General features: G+C 39.5%; 2 protein-coding genes across 2 annotated transcripts; one reads left to right on the top strand and one right to left on the bottom strand.

Moving 5' to 3' along the window:
- Window positions 1-1,535: 1,535 nt before the first annotated feature.
- Window positions 1,536-2,120, bottom strand: LOC117088075 (ubiquitin-60S ribosomal protein L40-like). Its single transcript, XM_033219073.1, has one exon. The coding sequence runs from the start codon at window positions 2,037-2,039 to the stop codon at window positions 1,653-1,655; it is 387 nt and encodes a 128-aa protein (XP_033074964.1). The 5' UTR covers window positions 2,040-2,120; the 3' UTR covers window positions 1,536-1,652.
- A 16,371-nt stretch (window positions 2,121-18,491) lies between these two features.
- Window positions 18,492-19,749, top strand: LOC117088074 (DNA/RNA-binding protein KIN17-like). Its single transcript, XM_033219072.1, has one exon. It carries the CDS (start codon window positions 18,505-18,507, stop codon window positions 19,681-19,683), a length of 1,179 nt encoding a protein of 392 aa, XP_033074963.1. The 5' UTR covers window positions 18,492-18,504; the 3' UTR covers window positions 19,684-19,749.
- Window positions 19,750-20,612: the final 863 nt, after the last annotated feature.

The following is a 20,612-nucleotide window of genomic DNA, read 5'->3' as shown; positions in this document are numbered from 1 at the left end:
ACTTCAATTTTTTTGAAGAGTTTGAGTATAAGTGGTATTAGTTATTCTTTAAATGTGTGGTAGAATTCAGCAGTGAAGCCAATGGGTACTGGCCTTTTCTTTGATAGGAGACTTTTTATTATGGTTTCAATCTCATTACTTATTATTGGTTTGTTAAGATTTTCTGTTTCTTCATGGCTCAGTCTTGGTGGGTCAGGAAAGTATCCATTTCTTTTAGATTTTTCCAGTTCGCATATCATTCAGAATCATCTCTAATGACTCTATATTTCTGTAGTCTCAGTTGTTCTGTCTCCTTTTGTTGTTCCTAGTTTTATTTATTTGGGTCTTCTCTCTTTTTTTCTTAGTCTAGCTAAAGGTTTGTCAATTTTATTTATCTTTTAAAAAAAACCAACTTCTCATTTTGTTGATTTTCTATATTTTGGGGGTTTTTTGTGGGGGTTGTTTGTCTTAGAAACTGAGACTCACGGCCGGGCGCGATAGCTCAAGCCTGTAATCCCAGCACTTTGGGAGGCCGAGACGGGCGGATCACGAGGTCAGGAGATCAAGACCATCCTGGCTAACACTGTGCAACCCCGTCTCTACTAAAAAGTACAAAAAGGCCGGGCGCGGTGGCTCAAGCCTGTAATCCCAGCACTTTGGGAGGCCGAGTCGGGTGGATCACGAGGTCAGGAGATCGAGACCATCCTGGCTAACACGGTGAAACCCCGTCTCTACTAAAAAATACAAAAAACTAGCCGGGCGAGGTGGTGGGCGCCTGTAGTCCCAGCTGCTCGGGAGGCTGAGGCAGGAGAATGGCGTGAACCCGGGAGGCGGAGCTTGCAGTGAGCCGAGATCCGGCCACAGCACTCCAGCCTGGGCGACAGAGCGAGACTCCGTCTAAAAAAAAAAAAAAAAAAAAAAAGTACAAAAAGCTAGCCGGGCGAGGTGGCGGGCGCCTGTAGTCCCAGCTACTCGGGAGGCTGAGGCAGGAGAATGGTGTGAACCCAGGAGGCGGAGCTTGCAGTGAGCTGAGATCCGGCCACTGCACTCCAGCCCCGGCGACAGAGTGAGACTCCGTCTCAAAAAAAAAAAAAAAAAAAAAACTGAGACTCACTGTCAGTATGTTACTGGGTCTCTATGGCCCTATGAAATTGGGTCTCACTGTGTCTAAGAAACTGGGTCTCACTATGTCACTAAGGTATCCTGCCAGCGAACCAAGATGGTGTGGAAGGTGGTGGTCCACCTTGACCTCGCTTTTTCCAGTGTAGAAACCCTGAATCAAGGGGAAATTTCCTGCATGCCTTGGTGGTGGACAGATGAGAGGGAAGGGTGTTATGGATATGGAAGTCCAATTCTCTTACTGTATGCTTAGATTTTTTCCACTTCTCCATGGCCCTGGGAACTGTCTCATTCCCATAGATGAATTCTGGGATATTGCTAGTGATCATCTCAGCACTACATATTTGCTTTTTGTTTTCTGGGCAGGGGAGTGAAGCCAGCTTGCTTCTACATTGCCATTTTGGAACCAGAACTGATTAGGTTTTGAAATCATTCGGTTTTTTTTTTTTTTTTTTTTTTTTTTTTTGCTGCTCCAGTCAACGAAAGGGACACTTTATTGAGGCTCCAGGGCCACAGGGCTGGGCAGGAGGTTGCCCTTCAAGGAAAGAAGAGCCTTATTTGACCTTCCTCTTGGGGCGCAGGTTGTTGGTGTGGCCACACTTCTTCTTGCGGCAGTTGACAGCACGAGGGTGAAGGCGAGCATAGCACTTGCGGCAGATCATCTTGTCGCAGTTGTATTTCTGGGCAAGCTGGCGGAGGGAAGGCTCAATAATGCCACCTCGCAGGTGCAACACCAGGTGCAGGGTGGACTCTTTCTGGATGTTGTAGTCTGAGAGAGTGCGGCCATCTTCCAGCTGTTTGCCGGCAAATATCAGACCCTGCTGGTCAGGTGGGATACCCTCCTTGTCTTGAATTTTGGCTTTGACATTCTCAATGGTGTCACTGGGCTCGACCTCAAGGGTGATGGTTTTGCCCGTGAGGGTCTTCACAAAGATCTGCATGTTTGCGTCCGCACGACCGCCGCCACCAACCAGCTCAGCAGCCTCGGTGAAGAAAAAGAGGACGGCGGAACCGGAAAACACCTAATCCCATTCGGGTATTTTTCATTTAATGTTTTATAATTTTATCAAAGTACTACAAGTATACCAAAAACTATACAAATAATACACAGTCCTGTGATAATGGACCTGTCTGCTCCCAGTTGTCTTCATCAGAAACATGTCCCTACATTATAAATATTGTTGTATTTATAATAAAAATATTATATATAATATTTAATGTGTATATATTTATATTATATATTATAATATTATTTATAGATTGAGAAATTTATGTAACTATTGCCTTACCAGTTTGATAAATAAAAGATATACCTCACAGTTATTCTGTTAACTTCAGATAATATATATCTTTGTTCCCCATTATGCAAAATTAAGACACTAACAACCCTATTGTTTTCTTTAATTCAGCAACTCCCCCCTCAACCTCCCAGCTTCTCTCAAATAGAATTTCGCTTGTCTATCACCACAGTAAATGGTATTTGCATTAAGCAGCCATAATTAAATCTTGTTTGCTTATACACAGGTAAAAAAAAATTAGTTTTCATTGAAAAATATCACTTCAACCTCATTGAAACCACAAGAAACATACTTAATTTTAAAACTAACTATGTAAGTATAATTTGCTCAAGAGCCATAGTATGCTATAATTAGATTTCCTTCTCAGAAGTTCAACACACTCTTTTGATGGGAAATGTTCTTAGAATCTAATCAAATGGAGCTTCTACTCTTCCTCTCCATAGATTATTCAAAATTATGCCACATTATACTGTATTCTTATTTTGATAATAAACTAAGTGAGCAGTTTCTTTGTTTAAATTTCTGATATTTTTATTTCTTCATATTGAGAGAAAAATACATACACCTTCATTAACTTACTACCAAGATCTTCCAGATTCTCATTAATTCTATTCATTACAAGGAGTCTCCTCTCCTCCAATTCCTTTAGAATCTTATCTAGTTGGAGAAAGAGAAATAAAACTGGACAGAGTATTGTGTTTAAATGTCAGCACTTTGTTTTACAAATGATGTTGACAAACTTGGATGAATCTAGGATAAAGTAAACCAGATATTGAACTGCCCAAAAACTGGATTATATAAATATTAATTTTTAAAAGCAAATATATTTAGCCTGGAGAAAACAAGACTTAAGATCATGATATCTGTTTACAGATCCCAGAAAGTATGCTATTTTATGTAGGAACTATATAATTTTTGCATAGCTTCATGAAAGAAAACAAAGACCAACATTTGAAAATTTCAGGGAGTCAAGTATTGTCACACTGTCTCTAACTTTGTGAAAATAACTCCATCTGAAAGTGAGCTAGTGTGTTTCTGATCACTGGATGCTTTCAAGTAGATTCCCATTGCACATGGGCCTGGAATATTCCATAGGATTTAGGCTTTGGACAGAAATTAGAACTAACATCTTCCACATTTCATTGAATGCCTGTATTCTGTGAATCCAAATGGATCTAGCACAGACTTATACATAACTGGTTGTGTTATTTGTTAAATGCACATGTGAATTCTTGTTCTGTGAGTGGATTGCCAGCTCTGGGGAACATTGGTTTGTTAATTACTTCACGTATAATCCAAGCTATTTGTTATATATCTTCGTATTTGCTTTCCCTTTGTCCCTCTTCTCTCCATCTAGAGCCATTTAGGGGAAATTTTCTTGCCGGGCAAATGAGTATATCCCAGGGTCAAAATGGGAAAATTAAAGAGACTTAAAATACTTTTATTTCAGCTCTAGTGAGACTGAAAAGCAACTGACTCATGCAAAATGTGATAATTACATGTGGTTTCTTTATTTAACAGCTATCATTATGCCATTATGTATCAGACTATAATCTACTCAGAGTCTTCTTTCCTAATATTTGGAAATGATAAGTGAAAATGACAGCGTTCCGTGAGGAGGTATTTCACATTCTCCTTATTTCAGCAGAAGCATCTCTTCCATATTCTAAATTCCTTCAAGTTCTAATGAATTGTTTATTTATAGAGTGAAATATATTATTTTGTCCAATAATTATATAGTTGATAATTTTATAAGTAGTAGTTTTTGTGAAGTGTTAACTCCCCACCACTGATGACAACAGCAGCAACAAAACTCTATGTACTCAGGCATAAAATGTAGCCAAATTTTATTTAGAAACTTTTGCATGGGCCTGGAGTGGTGGCTCATGCCTGTAATTCCAGCACTTTGGGAGGCCGATGCAGGAGGACCACTTGAAGTCAGGGCAACAAAATGAGAACCCCATCTCTGCAAAAAAATTAACTAAATTTAATTTTTTAAAAATGTCCGGGTGGCCGAGACGGGCGGATCACGAGGTCAGGAGATCGAGACCATCCTGGCTAACACGGTGAAACCCCGTCTCTACTAAAAATACAAAAAAACTAGCCGGGCGAGGTGGCGGGCGCCTGTAGTCCCAGCTACTCGGGAGGCTGAGGCAGGAGAATGGCGTAAACCTGGGAGACGGAGCTTGCAGTGAGCTGAGATCCGGCACTGCACTCCAGTCTGGGCGACAGAGCGAGACTCTGCCTCAAAAAAAAAAAAAAAAAAATGTCCGGGTGTGGTGGCACACACCTGTAATCCCAGCACTTAGGAAGGCTAAGGCGGGACAATTGTTTGAGCTCAGGAATTTGAGACCTACCTGGACAACATAGCAAAACCCCATCTGTATGAAAAAATACAAAAGTTAGCTGGGCATGGTGGTTTGTGCCTGTGGTTCCAGCTACTCACAAGGATGAGATGGGAGGATCAATTGAACCCAGGAAGTCAAGGCTGTAGTCAGCCATGATGGAACCAGCGCACTCCTCCAGCATGGACGACAGAATAAGACCCTGTCTCAGCAAAAAAAATTAAAAAGGAAGAAACTTTTGCATTTTAATAATTTTAGTGTTTAATTTGTAATTCTTTTTAATTATCCACTGTACTCCTCCAGCATGGACAACAGAATAAGACCCTGTCTCAGTAAAAAAAATAAAAAAGGAAGAAACTTTTGCGTTTTAATAATTTTAGTGTTTAATTTGTAATTCTTTTTAATTATCCATGACTTTTCAATGTAAAACAATACATTTTCACTATGCAATTATTTTTAATCTACTGTAATTAGAATAGGTTAAAGACAAAAATCTACTTAACATTAAAATACTAAAAATTTAAATATTGGAAGGTATTATAAAACTTGTATAAAGTGCTTTAAAAGCTTAAGAGTAATATACCTACAAACAAATAACTTGATAGTAACAGCATATAGATTTTCAGATACAAGTTTCCTTTCTTTTTTATGGTTTCTCTCCTCTTTTTCAAGGATTATAATAACATATATGATGGACTTTTCATTCTCTCTTTGGTCTTTTATCTTCCATTACATTGCCTCTTCCTTTCTCTATTGGTATATTTCTTAGATTTATCCTCCAAATTGCTAATTTTCTCATTTCAGCTACATCTAATCTGTTGTTAAATTTATCCATTGAATTTTTAATATTCAGTTACTGCATATTTCAGTTCTAGACTTGGTATTCAATTCTTTTTATTGGATTGAATAAAAAATCCAATTACTGGAATAAAAATTCTAGTTCCTGTTTAAATGTTCTATTTGATCATTTAATTTCTTGAACATTTTACATTATTTGTAAAGTCTTTAAGTTATTTGTTAAAGACTATTAAAGACTTTACATTATTTGTAGTCTTTGTCTAGCTGTGATCTTCAATATTCCTCTCTCCAGTTCTATGAAACTGGCAAATGTTCTGCTCCGATGCTGGCCACTGCCTTCTGCTCTGATTTTCAGCTGAAATCTCCAGCTCCTGCTTTCTCTATCAGCAAATGCCTTGAGGATATAAGTTGTGCCAAATATTGAGCTCAAATCCTAGGATTACCTTCTTTCTGGGAATTTGTTTCATCACATCGTTACTGCTTTGGTAGCTCTGCTATCCCGTCAAAAACTCACAGTTCATCCTTCTTTTATAGTCGTTTTCAGTGGAAGGGCTGCTCCAACACTATATAGCCTTGTTGCTTTCTAGCTTGCTTGCTTGCTTTCAGAAGAAGAGGAGGAGGAGGAGGAGGAGGAGGAGGAGGGGGAGGAGGAGGAGGAGGAGATAGTGACAAGGATAGCAGATACAAACCTTAGAGACCAAGAATTTCAACTACTAGAAGGACCACAAGTAAAACTGCAAAATGTGATAATCTTCCTCTAATGTCATTTTACTTCCCTTTTTTCCACCATTACTTACATTTGTCATTTTCTTTCTACTGGGACCCAATGTCTTGTACATTCTAACTTCTTGGAAGTCTAAATCAAATTAGGAATCAGGAAGAAGATGATTGTAGACAGCAAAAAATTACACATATATTGCATTATTTTACTCATCAGGAAAAGGCCTGTGAAATAAGTATTTATCAAATCACAGGAAGAGCTGAAGTAGAAGGAAATCTACAGGCTCTTCGTAGTAGTCATCAAAATATACCTGGTAAGCAACTACCTACCTAGAGATAAGATACCTCCTACCTTACAGTTCACTGGGATTCTATTAGAATTTGTTTTTCACTATGTGTTACCTTTTTTGATAATCTACTATATGTCAGTGATATGGAAATTAACTGTATTCTTTGTATTCTTTTTAACTCCAATAGTTTTCCCTTTCACTCAAAAGATACATGGCCTCTATGGTCTGCAATCAAAACTTCTATTGGATGTTTTATTTAGTGTAAGATTTCTTTCTACATATTCCCATGAATGCTCCCATTCACTCTCCATTTCCTGATCAGCACCTTTTTTTAACCACTGGATAGTTTATATAAGTAAGACAGTGTTCTACATGCTACAAAAATAAAGTTAATTGAAACTTGTTATATTTTCAACTTGTTTTACTTCCTTTGGAATCCAATACATACCCCATATTCTGGATGATAATGAATCAATTTATTCTGATTTGGTTCTCTGGTTGCAGTAATAATGTGAATTCAGGAGGAAAATGTAAATATACATTGAAAGCAACAAAAACAAATTTTCTGAATTATAGTAAAAATGCAGAATTAAATATGTCTTAAATGTTTAAACATCTTAGTGTATCTCAGTTGGAAGAAAAACAACCTCCATGAGAACAGAAAGAAGATGACTAAAGAGCAGTGTGGTCTGGGATTCTAAGGTTGTTTTTTATCTTCAAAAAGAGGGGTTGGCAAAATAGGATCCTTGGGCCAAATCCAGTCTGTGACTTTTCTATACATAATGTTTTATTGAAACACAGCCATTTATTTATATACTTATAATGGCTATTTTTGTACTACAATGGCAGTGTTGAGTAGCTGAGACAAACACAATCTGAAGCACAATCTCTAAAGTATTTACAATTGGTACCTTTCTAGGAAAGGTTTGCAGACCCCTGCTCAAGAAAATCTTGATGGTGGTAACATCAGCAAAAATGGCAGAGCAAGGACCCTCAAAAATTCACCTTTCCAGAAAAGCAATGAAAATTTTATTTAAATGGTCAGAATTACCTTTTGCAGATCTCCAGGAATGAATCAAAAGCTTTTGTGTGATTCAAGTGGATGTAGAAATTTTTAAAAATGAATTAAAAGCTTCCAGTGACCTGGGGAGAGTTTACTCAAGAAAAATGACTGGATGGCTGTAAGAAAAGTCAACTTTGTGACATTTTAACTTTCCCTGGTCCCACCCCCCAACTCTCTAGCTCAGAAAAAGCCTTGAAAAAATGCTTATCTGCATTTCTGGTGCTGCCTAGCGGTCATCAGTGGAACCAGAATAGAGATGAAGCTCTTTCAAAGTATAATTTCTAAAATATTATCCTGGTTTCTTTTTTTTTGTTTCTTTTTTGTTTTTTTTTGAGATGGCGTCTTGCTCCATCCCCAGGCTGGAGTGCAGTGGCATGATTTTGGCTCACTGCAAGCTCCGCCTCCCAGGTTCACGCTATTCTCCTGCCTCAGCCACCCGAGTGACTGGGACTACAGGCACCCACCAGCATGCCCAGCCAATTTTTTGTACCTTTAGTAGAGACAGGGTTTCACTGTGTCAGCCAGATGGTCTTGATCCCCGACCTCATAATCCACCCGCCTCGGCCTCCCAAAGTGCTGGGATCACAGGTGTGAGCCACCACGCCCAGCCAATATTATCATTTTTCATTTGTCTGGTGGTTCTCTTGAAAAACTCCTTAAGAGGCTGCCTTGGAGCTCACTCACTTCAAAGAATTTCTGTCAGACGATGTTATTTTTGAAGACAATTACAAGCAAGTGTTTTAACTTTGTGGCTGCTGGAGGAGATGAACAACAGCTGAGGCAAACAAAAGACTAACCAAAAACCTTGAAAATAAAATAGAAGTTTGAAAATAAGATGTCTAGAAGGACATCAGAAGGCTCTGACAAAATCTCAGGGATCTAAAAGACCTTGTGTACTCCCAGGATAGTGCACAAGCTCAGGAAAGACCTGGAAAGGCCCTCAGCTCTCATCTCTGGCTTACCTTGAGGATCTATGTAGGCAGTAAGTAAAGGCTAAGACGGAGTTACAAGCTGCCTAAGTTTTGAGGACATGGCCCAATATGCACAGAGAGCCCTTCAACAAACTGAAAGACTTATTGATTCCAGACCTCTAAGGAAACCTGTCTAATTACTAGCTAACCACTAAGCTAACTGAGTAGTGGCATCAATGCCCACACATGACAAAGAATACAAACTTTACTGAATTGCTTTAGAAATGTAAGTAAGAGCCAGTGCGGTGGCGTATGCCTGTAATTCCAGCACTTTGGGAGGCTGAGGCAGGTAGATCACAAGGCCAGGAGATGGAGACCATCCTAGCTAACCTAGCAAAACCCTGTCTCTACTAAAAATACAAAAAAATTAGCAGGGCTTGGTGGCGGGCACCTGTAGTCCCAGCTACGTGGGAGGCTGAGGCAGGAGAATGGCATGAATCTGGGAGGTGGAGCTTCCAGTGAGCCAAGATGGCGCCATTGCACTCCAGCCTGGATGACAGAGTGAGACTCCGTCTCAAAAAAAAAAAAAGAGAAAAAAAAAAGAAATGTAAGTAACAAAACAGATAACAATAACCAATAAGCAGCAATAAAAACAAACCATGGACATGTAGGAAAATCTGATTTCCAAACTTGTCACATAATACTTACTAAAACATCCAGGTTTTAATAATGTAAAAATTATGACTTGTGCAAAGAAACAAAGTACTGCCAACACACGTACACAAAAATAAGCAATCAATAGAATTTGTCCTAAAGGAAGCCCAGATATTGGACTTACTAGAAAAGACTTTAAATCATTTAGTCTAAATATGCCCAAAGACCAAAAGGAGAGTGTGCCTAAAGAATTGTGAGAACAATGTCTAACCAAACAGAAAGCATCAATAAAGAGATGGAAATTGTAAAATTCAACTTTATAATGAAAGTTATAAAATTGAAAAGCTTAATAACAGAAAAGAAAAATTCACTACAGCTTCTCAGTAACAGATATGAAAAGACATAAAAAATCAACAAATTTCAAAATTGGTCAATTGAAATTATCCAGTCTGAGGAACAGAAAAGAAAAAGAATAAAGAAAAATGAACAGAGCTTCAGAGACCTGTGGGAAATTGTTGAAAGTACCAATATATATGTAATGGGAGACCCAGAAGGAGAAGAGAGAAATGTCAAGACCCAATATTTGAAGAAATAGTGCTTGGAAACTTCCCAAATTTGTTGAAAAATATTGGTTTACACACAATGAACTTCAAGTGTAATAAACTAAAAAGATTCATACCTCACTACAACATAATCAACCTCTTAAAGAATAAAGATTAAAAAACTTGGTTTCAGCAAGTAAGGAGGGATTCATATACAATGGCTTCTCAGTAATATTAATAGCTGTTTCTCATTAGAAATTAAGGAAAAGAGAACATAAGAGAGTAGGATGACATATTCAAAGTAGTGAAAGTAAAAGACTGTCAATCAAGGAGTCTATATACAGCAATACTATGCTTCATAATTGAAGGGGAAATTAAGACATCTCCAGACTTCTAAAAAACCAAGAGAATTCGTTGCTAGCACAATTGTCCTACAAGAAATACTAAAGGAGTTCTTTTAGGCCTAAATGAAAGGATATTTGGCAGTAACTCAAACCCGAATGAAGAAATGAAGAGTACTGGTAAAGGTAACTATATGGTTAAATATAAAAGACTGCATAAATGTATTTTTGTTTATAGTTATTTTCTTTTCTTCTATCTGATTTAAAAGACAACTACAAAAACCAGTAATTGTAAGTCTATGTTGATGGGTACACAAGCAATAAAGATCTAATTTGTAAAAACAACAGCATATAGAAGGAAGGTAGGTTGGGCATGGTAGCTCATGCCTGTAATCTCAGCACTTTGGGAGGATGAAGCAGGAGGATAACTTGAGCCCAGGAATTCAAGACCAGCCTGGGCAATACAGTGAGACTCCATCTCTTAAAAACCTATTTAAGAATAAATGTTAATAAGAGAAGGAAGAAAACAGAGTTATATTGGAATAAACTTTTGTATACTACTAAAATTAAGTTGGTATTATATTGCACTAGATTGTTATAAATTAAAATATTGGGCTGGGCATGGTGGCTCATCCCTGTAATCCCAGCACTTTGGGAGTCTGAGGCAGGAGGGTCACTTGAGGCAAGGAGTTTGAGACAAGCCTGGGCAACACAGGGAGACCTTGTCTCTACAAAAATTTTTTTAAATTAGGACTATAGGCATATGCCACCATGCCTAGCTATCTACTTGCAGCAGAGGTGGAAAGATCACCGAGCCCAGGAGCCTGAGGTTGCAACGAGCCATGATCATGCCACTGCACTCCAGCCTCAGTGACTGATCAAGACACTGTCTCTTTAAAACATTAAAATATTAATTATAATACCATGGGCAACCACTAATAAAATAACTAAAAATATATATTTTAAAAGAAATGAAAGGTAATTAAAATGGTATTCTATAAAATATATATTTAACACAAAAGCATTCAAGAATCAAGGAACTGAGGAATACAATGGACATAATACATATAGAAAACAAATAGCACAATAGCAAAAAATAAATTCTATCTTATCAGTAATTATATTAAAGTAAGTGGATTAAACTGTCAAATTAGAAGGAAGAGATTTGGAGAATGGATTTTTTTAAACATAGCATAATTTTTTGCTATTTACAATAGGCACTTAAGATTTAAAGACACAAATAAATGGAACATGAAAGGATGGAAAAGCTACACCAGCAATAACCAAAAGAGCTGGAGTAGCTGTATTAATGCCAGACAAAATTGACAAAACATTTTAAGATAAAATTATTATTAGGGCAAAGAAGGATATTTTATCATTATGAAAGTGTCAATTAATCAAGAAGATATAACAATAATTAAAGTGTATGTACCTAACAACACAGTCCCAAAATGCATGAAGCAAAAATACACAGAATTAAAGGAAGAGACAATTCAAACTTTTTGTTGTTGTTGTTGTTGTTGTTGTTGTTGTTGTTGTTGAGACAGAGTCCCGCTCTGTCGCCCAGGCTGAAGTGCAGTGGCCGGATCTCAGCTCACTGCAAGCTCTGCCTCCTGGGTTGATGCCATTCTCCTGCCTCAACCTCCCTAGTAGCTGGGACTACAGGCACCCGCCACCTCGCCCGGCTAGTTTTTTGTATTTTTTTTTAGTAGAGACGGGGTTTCACTGTGTTAGCCAGGATGGTCTCGATCTCCTGACCTCGTGATCCGCCCGTCTCGGCCTCCCAAAGTGCTGGGATTACAGGCTTGAGCCACCACGCCCGGCCGACAATTCAAACTTAATAGTTGGATGCTTCAATAAAAAGAATAGAAAAACAATCTGCCAGGGTCATGGCAATGCCATCTCTCAAATCTGGGTCTAGGGTAAAAGAGAAATAAAACTAAAACCTGTCCAAACATAATTCAATCACAGTGAACCTGACTGGGAAAGGAGTAGAAGAGAGGGAAGAGCCAGTATCCAGGCAGGTGGGAAACCCAAAACAATTCCCCTTAGGGCTACTCCCTCCCCAGTGTCTCCTGCTGTCTGACCTGATGTCACTTTCCTCCATTCTCCTCCACTCTCCTCCACTCACTGCTATTTATCCCACTCCACACCAGCAAACTGAGTCCCCAAAGCTTCTTAAATGTCAGCCCTATGGAGCTCAGAGCTCGGAAATGCTAAAAGTCCTTCACTACCAGATGCCAACTTAGAGAGGGAAAAGGAGTAGGAAAGACTGAGCAGTGACCCCTACATCCATCACTATCCTATAGTACATTTGAGACTATTCTGAAGAGCAAGTTAAACTCACATAAAATAGAAATTTTTATCCTAAAAAATATTTCATATGAAACATTTATGGAACTGAAAAAGTACTATACTTCAATTTGGAGCAAAATGACTTTGGCTGTCACTCTGAAAATAAATGTTTAAATCATACTTGATGAAACAAAGTCAGCTGAAACTATGCCCATTGGATTCACCAGGAGAGATGTGTACACAGTGGGCTGCCTCTCCCACATAAAAAGGTCCTCATGGATATACAATGGGTCCTCATGAAACTGATTTTACCACAGAGTTTTGGGAACTGAGAGCTTTTTTCTTCCTCCAGGAGGGCACGACTTCTTTCTATTTTCCAGTTTTTGTTCTCTACCTGTTTAATTTTGCTTAAGAAGAATGACCCTGAAAAACACATTAGTAATTACTAGATGCCAGGAAATGATCCTTCTAGCATAAAATTGGAACATGGGACTATTTTATCAGTGTTAACTAGACCTGAATTATCAAATTTAAAATAATATTATAATATCAAAAGCTGATTTTAGATTATATTACAGTTCATTTCATAGAGAACCAGGGAAGTAGAAGAAAAATATAAATGCATTTCTTAACCTGTATGACACACCTACCTCAATGATTCAAGTGAAAGTTGTGAATTCACATGTTCAAGGCACATAAAAAATAATCTTGTATGTTTTAATATCTAACTCAAGGACTGTCATCCGGTATCTCTCATGCTGTGCTCATTCATACATGACAGAAGGGTAAGTCCTCTTTGGCAGAGCTACGAAGTATATCTAAATTAAACAGGCTAAGCAAGTGACTGGATTATGTGTAAACCTCCTCAAAAAAAATAGCATCAAGAAATATATCATGGTAGAGTTTATTATCGTCACATTATCATAGTAACCACTAGGAATTTATTCAGTTAAAAATATGTCAAAACCCAGCCTACAAAATGGGAGAAAATATTTGCAAACTATGCATCTGACAAAGGTCTAATATTCAGCATCTGTGAGGAGCTTAAACAAATTTACAAGAAAAATACCCCATCAAAAAGTGGGCAATGAACATGAACAGATATTTTTCAAAAGAGGACTTAATGCAGCCAGTAAGCATATGAAAAAATGCTCCACATCACTAATCATTAGAGAAATGCAAATCAAAACCACAATGAGATACCATCTCACACCAGTTGAAACGGCTTTTAATAAAAAGTTAAAAAATAACAGATGCTGGCAAGGTTGCAGAGAAAGGGGAATGCTTATACACTGCTGGTGGGATGTAAATTAATTCAGCCATTGTGAAAAGCAATGTGGTAATTCCCCAAGGAATTTAAAACACAATTACCAACTGACCCAACAACTCAACTCCATTATTGAGTATATACCCAAAAAAATAGATATCATTCTACCATAAAGACACATGCACACATACGTTTATTGCAACACTATTCACAACAGCAAAGACATGGAACTAACCTAAATGTCCATCAACAGTAGACTGGATAAAGAAAATGTGGTACATATACACCACGGAATACTACGCAGTCATAAAAAAGAACTAGATCACATCCTTTGCAGCAACATGGATGGAGCTGGAGGTCATTAACCTAAACAAACTACATAGGAACAGAAAACCAAATGCCACATGTTCTCACTTACAAGTGAGAATTAACCAGCGACAACACATGGGCACAAAGTGGGGAACGACAGACACATGGGCCTGCTTGAGAGTGGAGGGTGGAAGGATGGAGAGGATCAAAAAACCACCCATCAGATATTATGCTTATTACTTGGGTGATGAAATAATCCATACCCCAAACCCCCATGACACGCAGTTTACCTGTATAACAAGCCTGCACATGTGCCCCTGAACCTAAAAAAGTTTTTTTAAGTCAAAGCCGTCTTCATTTTTTGTCTTCTTTACAAACATATCTCTGAATAAATACATCCTGTGAAGTAGTGCTCTAAACTTGTTGGAGCTGTTGATTTATTACTTCCATTACTAAAATAAGACCTTATATTTACTTAATTAAAATATATTAAACCTCCATAACTCGCATTTAGTTTCAGAGAAATCACTCTAAATAAAATATCTGCCAGGAACTAAAAGCATTTTAAAGTGGCTTGGCACTAACACTGTCATTATCATCACTATTACAAAGGGCAGTGTCCGATTACACGTATGACCACGAGGAGGTGCTAGTACCCTCTGGCTTCATCACCAAAAAGAGTCATCAGAGCTGCAAAACCTGGGCCTGTTATTGCAGAGTCTGGTACAAACAAAAACCCCACAGAGAGCAGAGCAACCTGCTGGCCCCTCACAGGAGACCAAGTAAAAGATGCTCTACAATCCAGGGAAAGGGGTTATAAGCCAGGGGAAAGCTGGCCTGCCTACCTGTTCTTTTCACAGAGGTGGCTCTTTAAAAATACATCTGACGAAATACTGTAATTTCTAAATGTTTGGACACCATTATAATTATCAAATTAATCATCGATACATTAGTCATTCCAATTTAGCTTCCTGTCCATCACTACAATTCTTAAGAATAAAATGTATGCCCAGAAATAAGAACGTGGAGTCTGAAGAAGCTTTATTACTAGAAATATGAAATCAAAATGAAATTGCAGAGTTGTTCCAAAATAAAAATGTAAAGGCGCTTTCACTTACTGGCCCTTTCTATTGAAAACTAGAAGGAATTTAAGAGTAGTGTTACTGTTGTTAACATTTTCACTGTAAGACGATTTGAGGGATTTACTTTCTTATCATACATTTGACATCTCAACTCCTGTTCCAATCACAGATATGCCTCCAAATGAAATACCTGCCAGCAATCAAAAACACATTATTATATCATTATCATTATTCCTTCAAAGGCGGTGGGGGGAGTTATTCGTGCAGTCCTTGTGATTTTTCTCTAAGTTTGAAACTATTTCAAAATAAACTTTTTTAAATTGTATATTCCTTTCTTGAACTCCAGTTAAATGAAAAGCCTACCAATAGTTAAACCTTTAATGTTATAAGGGATATTATCATTATTATTAAATAGGGTTAGCCCCAACCAATGGAAACTGGCTTGTTTCTAGGTAGAATGTTAGATCCCAGCAACCAGGCAGGAAACATAATTTGCCTGCAATCGCCATTCTGTGAAATCCACTCAGTAGCAACAGTGAATGAATCTCCCAGTGGAATTTCTTATCACCTAGCAATGTATTGGTTGTACTTAATCCAATCACAAATTTATTTTCTTCAATTTACGTATACTTGGTGGCTCTAACAAAGAGAAGTCATCATTCTCTAGTGTGCAAATGAACACAACAAGAAGCACTGTTGGATGAGTTTGCTTTTCTTCCTAAGCTGGGGCATGTGAATCCACACATTATCACATGAAACAGTGATGTGCATTAAACAGAAATTTAAAAACACATTTATATGTTCGTTCTTCTTCCCTGGTTCTCCATGAAATAAGCAGTAATTGAATCCTGATATCACTTTTCAGATATGTTTTAAAACTGATAATTCAGATTTAACAGCACGAATAACAAAACAGTGCCATGATCCAGTTTTATGCTAGAGGGATCATCCATCAGCATTTATTAATTACTAGTGCCTTTTCTTGACATTCTTCTCTTTAAGTAAAATTGCAGAACTAGAGAAGAAAACCTGGGAATTAGAGCAAGTGTTCTCTTGGATAACAAAGTCCTCAGATCCTACAAAATTAGTTTTATGAAGATATACAGTAACTGTCTTGTTTTCTGTTGTTTATAAGAGAATTCCTGTAATTGGGTAATTCATGAAGAAAAGAAACTTATTTCTTACAATTGTGGAGCTGAGGAATCCAAGGTCAAGGGGCCACAGCTGGTGCGATCCTTCCTACAGGTGCGGACTCTCTGAAAAGTCTTGAGGCAAGGCAGAGCATCACCTGGCGAGGGGGTCGATTGTGCTAGCTCAGGTGTCTCTTACCTTCTTATAAGCCACCTGTCCCACTTCCATGATAGCCATTCATCTATTAACCTATTCACCTATTAATCCCTGAATGGATAATTCATTCATGAGGGTAGAGCCCTCATGATCCAATCACTTCTTAAAGGGCCCACTTCTCAATACTGCCACATTGGGAACTTAGTTTCAACATCAGTTTTAGAGGGGACATCCAAAACATAGCAGTAACCCATGAGAAAATTTGCTGCTAGGAGAGGCAGCCCCCCTGTGTACTGGGGAGAGTGACTCACTTATTCAACCTGCATGTCAAATGAATTTGATCACAACTACTCACACACACATGCACACACACATACACACAGTCCCATTGGATCCAATAGTACAGTGTCATCTTCCTGTTTCATCATGAATGGTTTAAACATTTATTTTCAGGGTAAAAGTTAAAATTGTCCTAAATCATCTGCTTTTTTAGTACTGTGAACGTTTCATGCAAATTGTTTTTATGACAGAAATTTCTGTTTCACATCAGTTTCATTTCCTCTTTGGTATGTTCTCAAATGTGCCATAGCACATGAATGTCGGTGATTTGTTTTTCTAAGACCACCAGAGCGAGCACAAAAGAACCAGCGAGTAGGCAAGGCTAAAAGCAAAACTGCCAATTTATTCTTTGGTCATCTAGCTTCAGGGAAGATGGTGTGTGGGTGAAATCTGTCGGCCTCCAGCAAAGGAGACCAAGAAAGTCGCCCGGCAGGGGTCTTGGGCGGAGTTCCTGATACAGTCCCCACAAAAATAGAGGCTGAGGAAGCCCGCCCCAGCGCGCCCGCTGACAGCAGCTTTTCTAGGAGTGGAAGGGCAATAGGCAGGGCACGGGCATGTCGCGGAGGGGAGGGGCTCTGCAGGTGCGACCAGGTAAATCTTAGTCTCTTCGGATTGACATCATCTGGCGCATGCCTGATTACCTTCCTGGGCGCTGGCTGCATTTTCGCGCACAGGGGAAAAGTTGGTGATGAAGAACCCAGAAATGCGCCATCTTGCCTCCGTTCATCCAAACAGTCCAACCTTTTATTGGTAATAGTGATAAAGGGGCGCCGTGATCTGTCTGGCTACTTCCTGCTGTTAAGGGGCGTCGTTAAGGTCGGGGCCTATGGTTGGCACTTGGACGCACGGATGAAGAAACATTTGAAGGTGACGCGAGTGATTTCTTGAATCTTGACACAGAGAAACTTGATCAAAATGGGGGCAAAACATAAAATAAGACACAGTATTAGTATAGGAATGAGGAATGGAAGCATTCGTTGGAACACGGACAAAACCCAGAAGGATAGTAAGGATAGTCCTGGCAAGGCTGGGGAGTATGAAATAATTAAGAAAATTTAGTAAGTTTGAGGCGAGTGGGGGAAAGTTGAACTGATTACCACTGATTGCTTTCGGTGGGGGCCCTTTCTAGCTGGGAATGAGGAACAAGTGCTCAAAGTAGTTGTTGACCAGGCAGCAATTAAGGAGTGGATTGGATGGAAGGCTAGGTCCAGAGAAGGACAGCAAAATAGAATAAGTAACCCCGCTGTTGATTTAAAAATTGTCTTACCCGCTACCAGGAGAGTTACCCACGGCTTCGGCAAGGGTGATGGGGGTCCCCGAGTCTCGGCACCCTCAGCTGTCGTCGTCCAAATGTAGGAGCTGGAAGGAGCTCCCAGGATCCTGGGAAAGGGGGTCACCTTGGGACGTGGCACCCGTTCCCAGGGTGGGGCACTCCTGTGCCAGCCAAGGAGGAGCCTGAAGAACTTCCTGCAGCCCCCGGGCCTCTCCCGCCACCCCCACCTCCGCCCCCGCCTGTTCCTGGTCCTGTGACGCTCCCTCTACCCCGGTTGGTCCCTGAAGGGACTCCTGGTGGGGGAGGACCCCCAGCCCTGGAAGAGGATTTGACGGTTATTAATATCAACAGCAGTGATGAAGAGGAGGAGGAAGAGGAAGAAGACTTTGAGGAAGAGCATGAAGAGGAATATTTTGAAGAGGAAGAAGAGGAGGGGAGTGTCGCGAGCGTTGCAACCCAGTCTTCCCAGGCCCCACCTCTTTTCGCCTCTCAGCTGGGATTTGTCCTGCCCACCGCCGCCAGCCAAGTTCCGTTTCCGACTTGCTGGGCACTAGAGTCCAGAAAGTGACTGCTGCCGTGGGGAACAGTCGCCATGGGGAAGTCGGATTTTCTTACTCCCAAGGCAATCGCCAACAGGATCAAGTCCAAGGGCCTGCAGAAACTACGCTGGTATTGCCAGATGTGCCAGAAGCAGTGCCGGGACGAGAATGGCTTTAAGTGTCATTCTATGTCCGAATCTCATCAGAGACAACTATTGCTGGCTTCAGAAAATCCTCAGCAGTTCATGGATTATTTTTCAGAGGAATTCCGAAATGACTTTTTAGAACTTCTCAGGAGACGCTTTGGTACTAAAAGGGTCCACAACAACATTGTCTACAATGAATACATCAGCCACCGAGAGCACATCCATATGAATGCAACTCAGTGGGAAACTCTGACCGATTTTACTAAGTGGCTGGGCAGAGAAGGCTTTTGCAAAGTGGATGAGACACCAAAAGGCTGGTATATTCAGTACATAGACAGGGACCCAGAAGCCATTCGCCGGCAACTGGAACTGGAGAAAAAGAAAAAGCAGGACCTTGATGATGAAGAAAAAACTGCCAAATTTATTGAAGAACAAGTAAGAAGAGGCCTGGAAGGGAAGGAGCAGGAGGCCCCTACTTTTACGGAATTAAGCAGAGAAAATGAAGAGAAAGTCACATTTAATTTGAGTAAAGGAGCATGCAGTTCATCCGGAGCAATGTCTTCCAAGTCAAGTACTCTGGGACCAAGTGCACTGAAGACAGTAGGAAGTTCAGCATCAGTGAAACGAAAACAATCTGCCCAGAGCTCAGCTCAGTCCAAAGAAAAAAAGAAAAAGAAATCTGCACTGGATGAAATCATGGAGACTGAAGAGGAAAAGAAAAGAACTGCCCGAACAGACTACTGGCTACAGCCTGAAATTATTGTGAAAATTATAACCAAAAAACTGGGAGAGAAATATCATAAGAAAAAGGGTATCGTTAAGGAAGTAATTGACAAATACACAGCTGTTGTGAAGATGATTGATTCTGGAGACAAGCTGAAACTTGACCAGACTCATTTAGAGACAGTAATTCCAGCACCAGGAAAAAGAATTCTAGTTTTAAATGGAGGCTACAGAGGAAATGAAGGTACCCTTGAATCCATCAATGAGAAGACTTTTTCAGCTACTATCGTCATTGAAACTGGCCCTTTAAAAGGACGCAGAGTGGAAGGAATTAAATATGAAGACTTTTCTAAACTCACCTGAGTTTGAAAATGTGTTAACAATACATTAAAATCTTAAAGCATCAAATTGGTGTTCGCCAGGGCATTATGAGACTCTGTGTTAGGGTATTCTTTTGTATTTAAAAAACAGGGTTTTGAAAACATTATAGTTGTTCAGCTAAACTTTGAGAACAATTTAATTATGTCTCATGAAGTATCAAAACTATGTAATTTTTTCCTTATTTTTGTTTCCTTTGTATTTTACTTGAATTTATATCTTCATTAAAAAATGTTATTATAAAGTGTTTTATATATGACAATTTAGAATCATGTAATTGGAGGAAATCCTTCATACACTCTAAATTTATATTTTCAGTAGTAGAGTAGGAAAGTTGAACTGATTGAAAAATGAAGGAGGATGAAGGAGGAGTGTAGGGCGGGGGTGAGGGTACGGAGACAGAAGGAAACCCTAGGTTCCTTTCCGGCTAAACAGAAAGGAATAAAAACTCCTCTTTTTCGGGTTCCTGTGAGCCGGCGTCCTTGGCCAGTATAACCTGAACCAAAGAACACCGGCTACACAAGTCGGGACGAGAGCGTAAGGCCCAAAAGCCTTGTATGTAATCAATTTCAGACCACTTGCCTAGCCGCTGGCAAAAATTGCTGAGGTCAATCAGAACCTTACGGTCTAAAGTGCCCTCTGGTGGCCACTGAGACTGATTATCTAGTTTGTATTGGGGCCATGCCACAGTGGAAAGGAAAATTGACCGCTATAAGGTTTTTAAATTGGCTAGGAGGCACCCTAAAGGGGTGCTCCTTAGAAATTTGAACTGGGGGTTTCCCATTTGTTTCCTCCTTACTTACACAATGGAGATCTCTGCCTGGCTTCAAAGCGTCCTTTGAAATCTCCAGAGACAGACTGGAGGCTCTTGGAGCCAAGGTGGAGATGACCTTCAGGCGACGGACGTCTCCGTC

Source organism: Trachypithecus francoisi, unplaced genomic scaffold (assembly GCF_009764315.1).
Source record: "Trachypithecus francoisi isolate TF-2019V2 unplaced genomic scaffold, Tfra_2.0 Lachesis_group10, whole genome shotgun sequence".
NCBI lineage: Eukaryota > Metazoa > Chordata > Mammalia > Primates > Cercopithecidae > Trachypithecus > Trachypithecus francoisi.
Note: the sequence above shows the minus strand (reverse complement) of the source record. Positions and strands in the feature narration are given on the sequence as shown.

What these genes read in the sequence shown, in the direction of transcription:
- LOC117088074 (XM_033219072.1), top strand. Translation starts at nt 18,505, where the DNA reads ATGGGGAAGTCGGATTTTCTTACTCCCAAGGCAATCGCCAACAGGATC.
- LOC117088075 (XM_033219073.1), bottom strand. Translation starts at nt 2,039, where the DNA reads ATGCAGATCTTTGTGAAGACCCTCACGGGCAAAACCATCACCCTTGAG.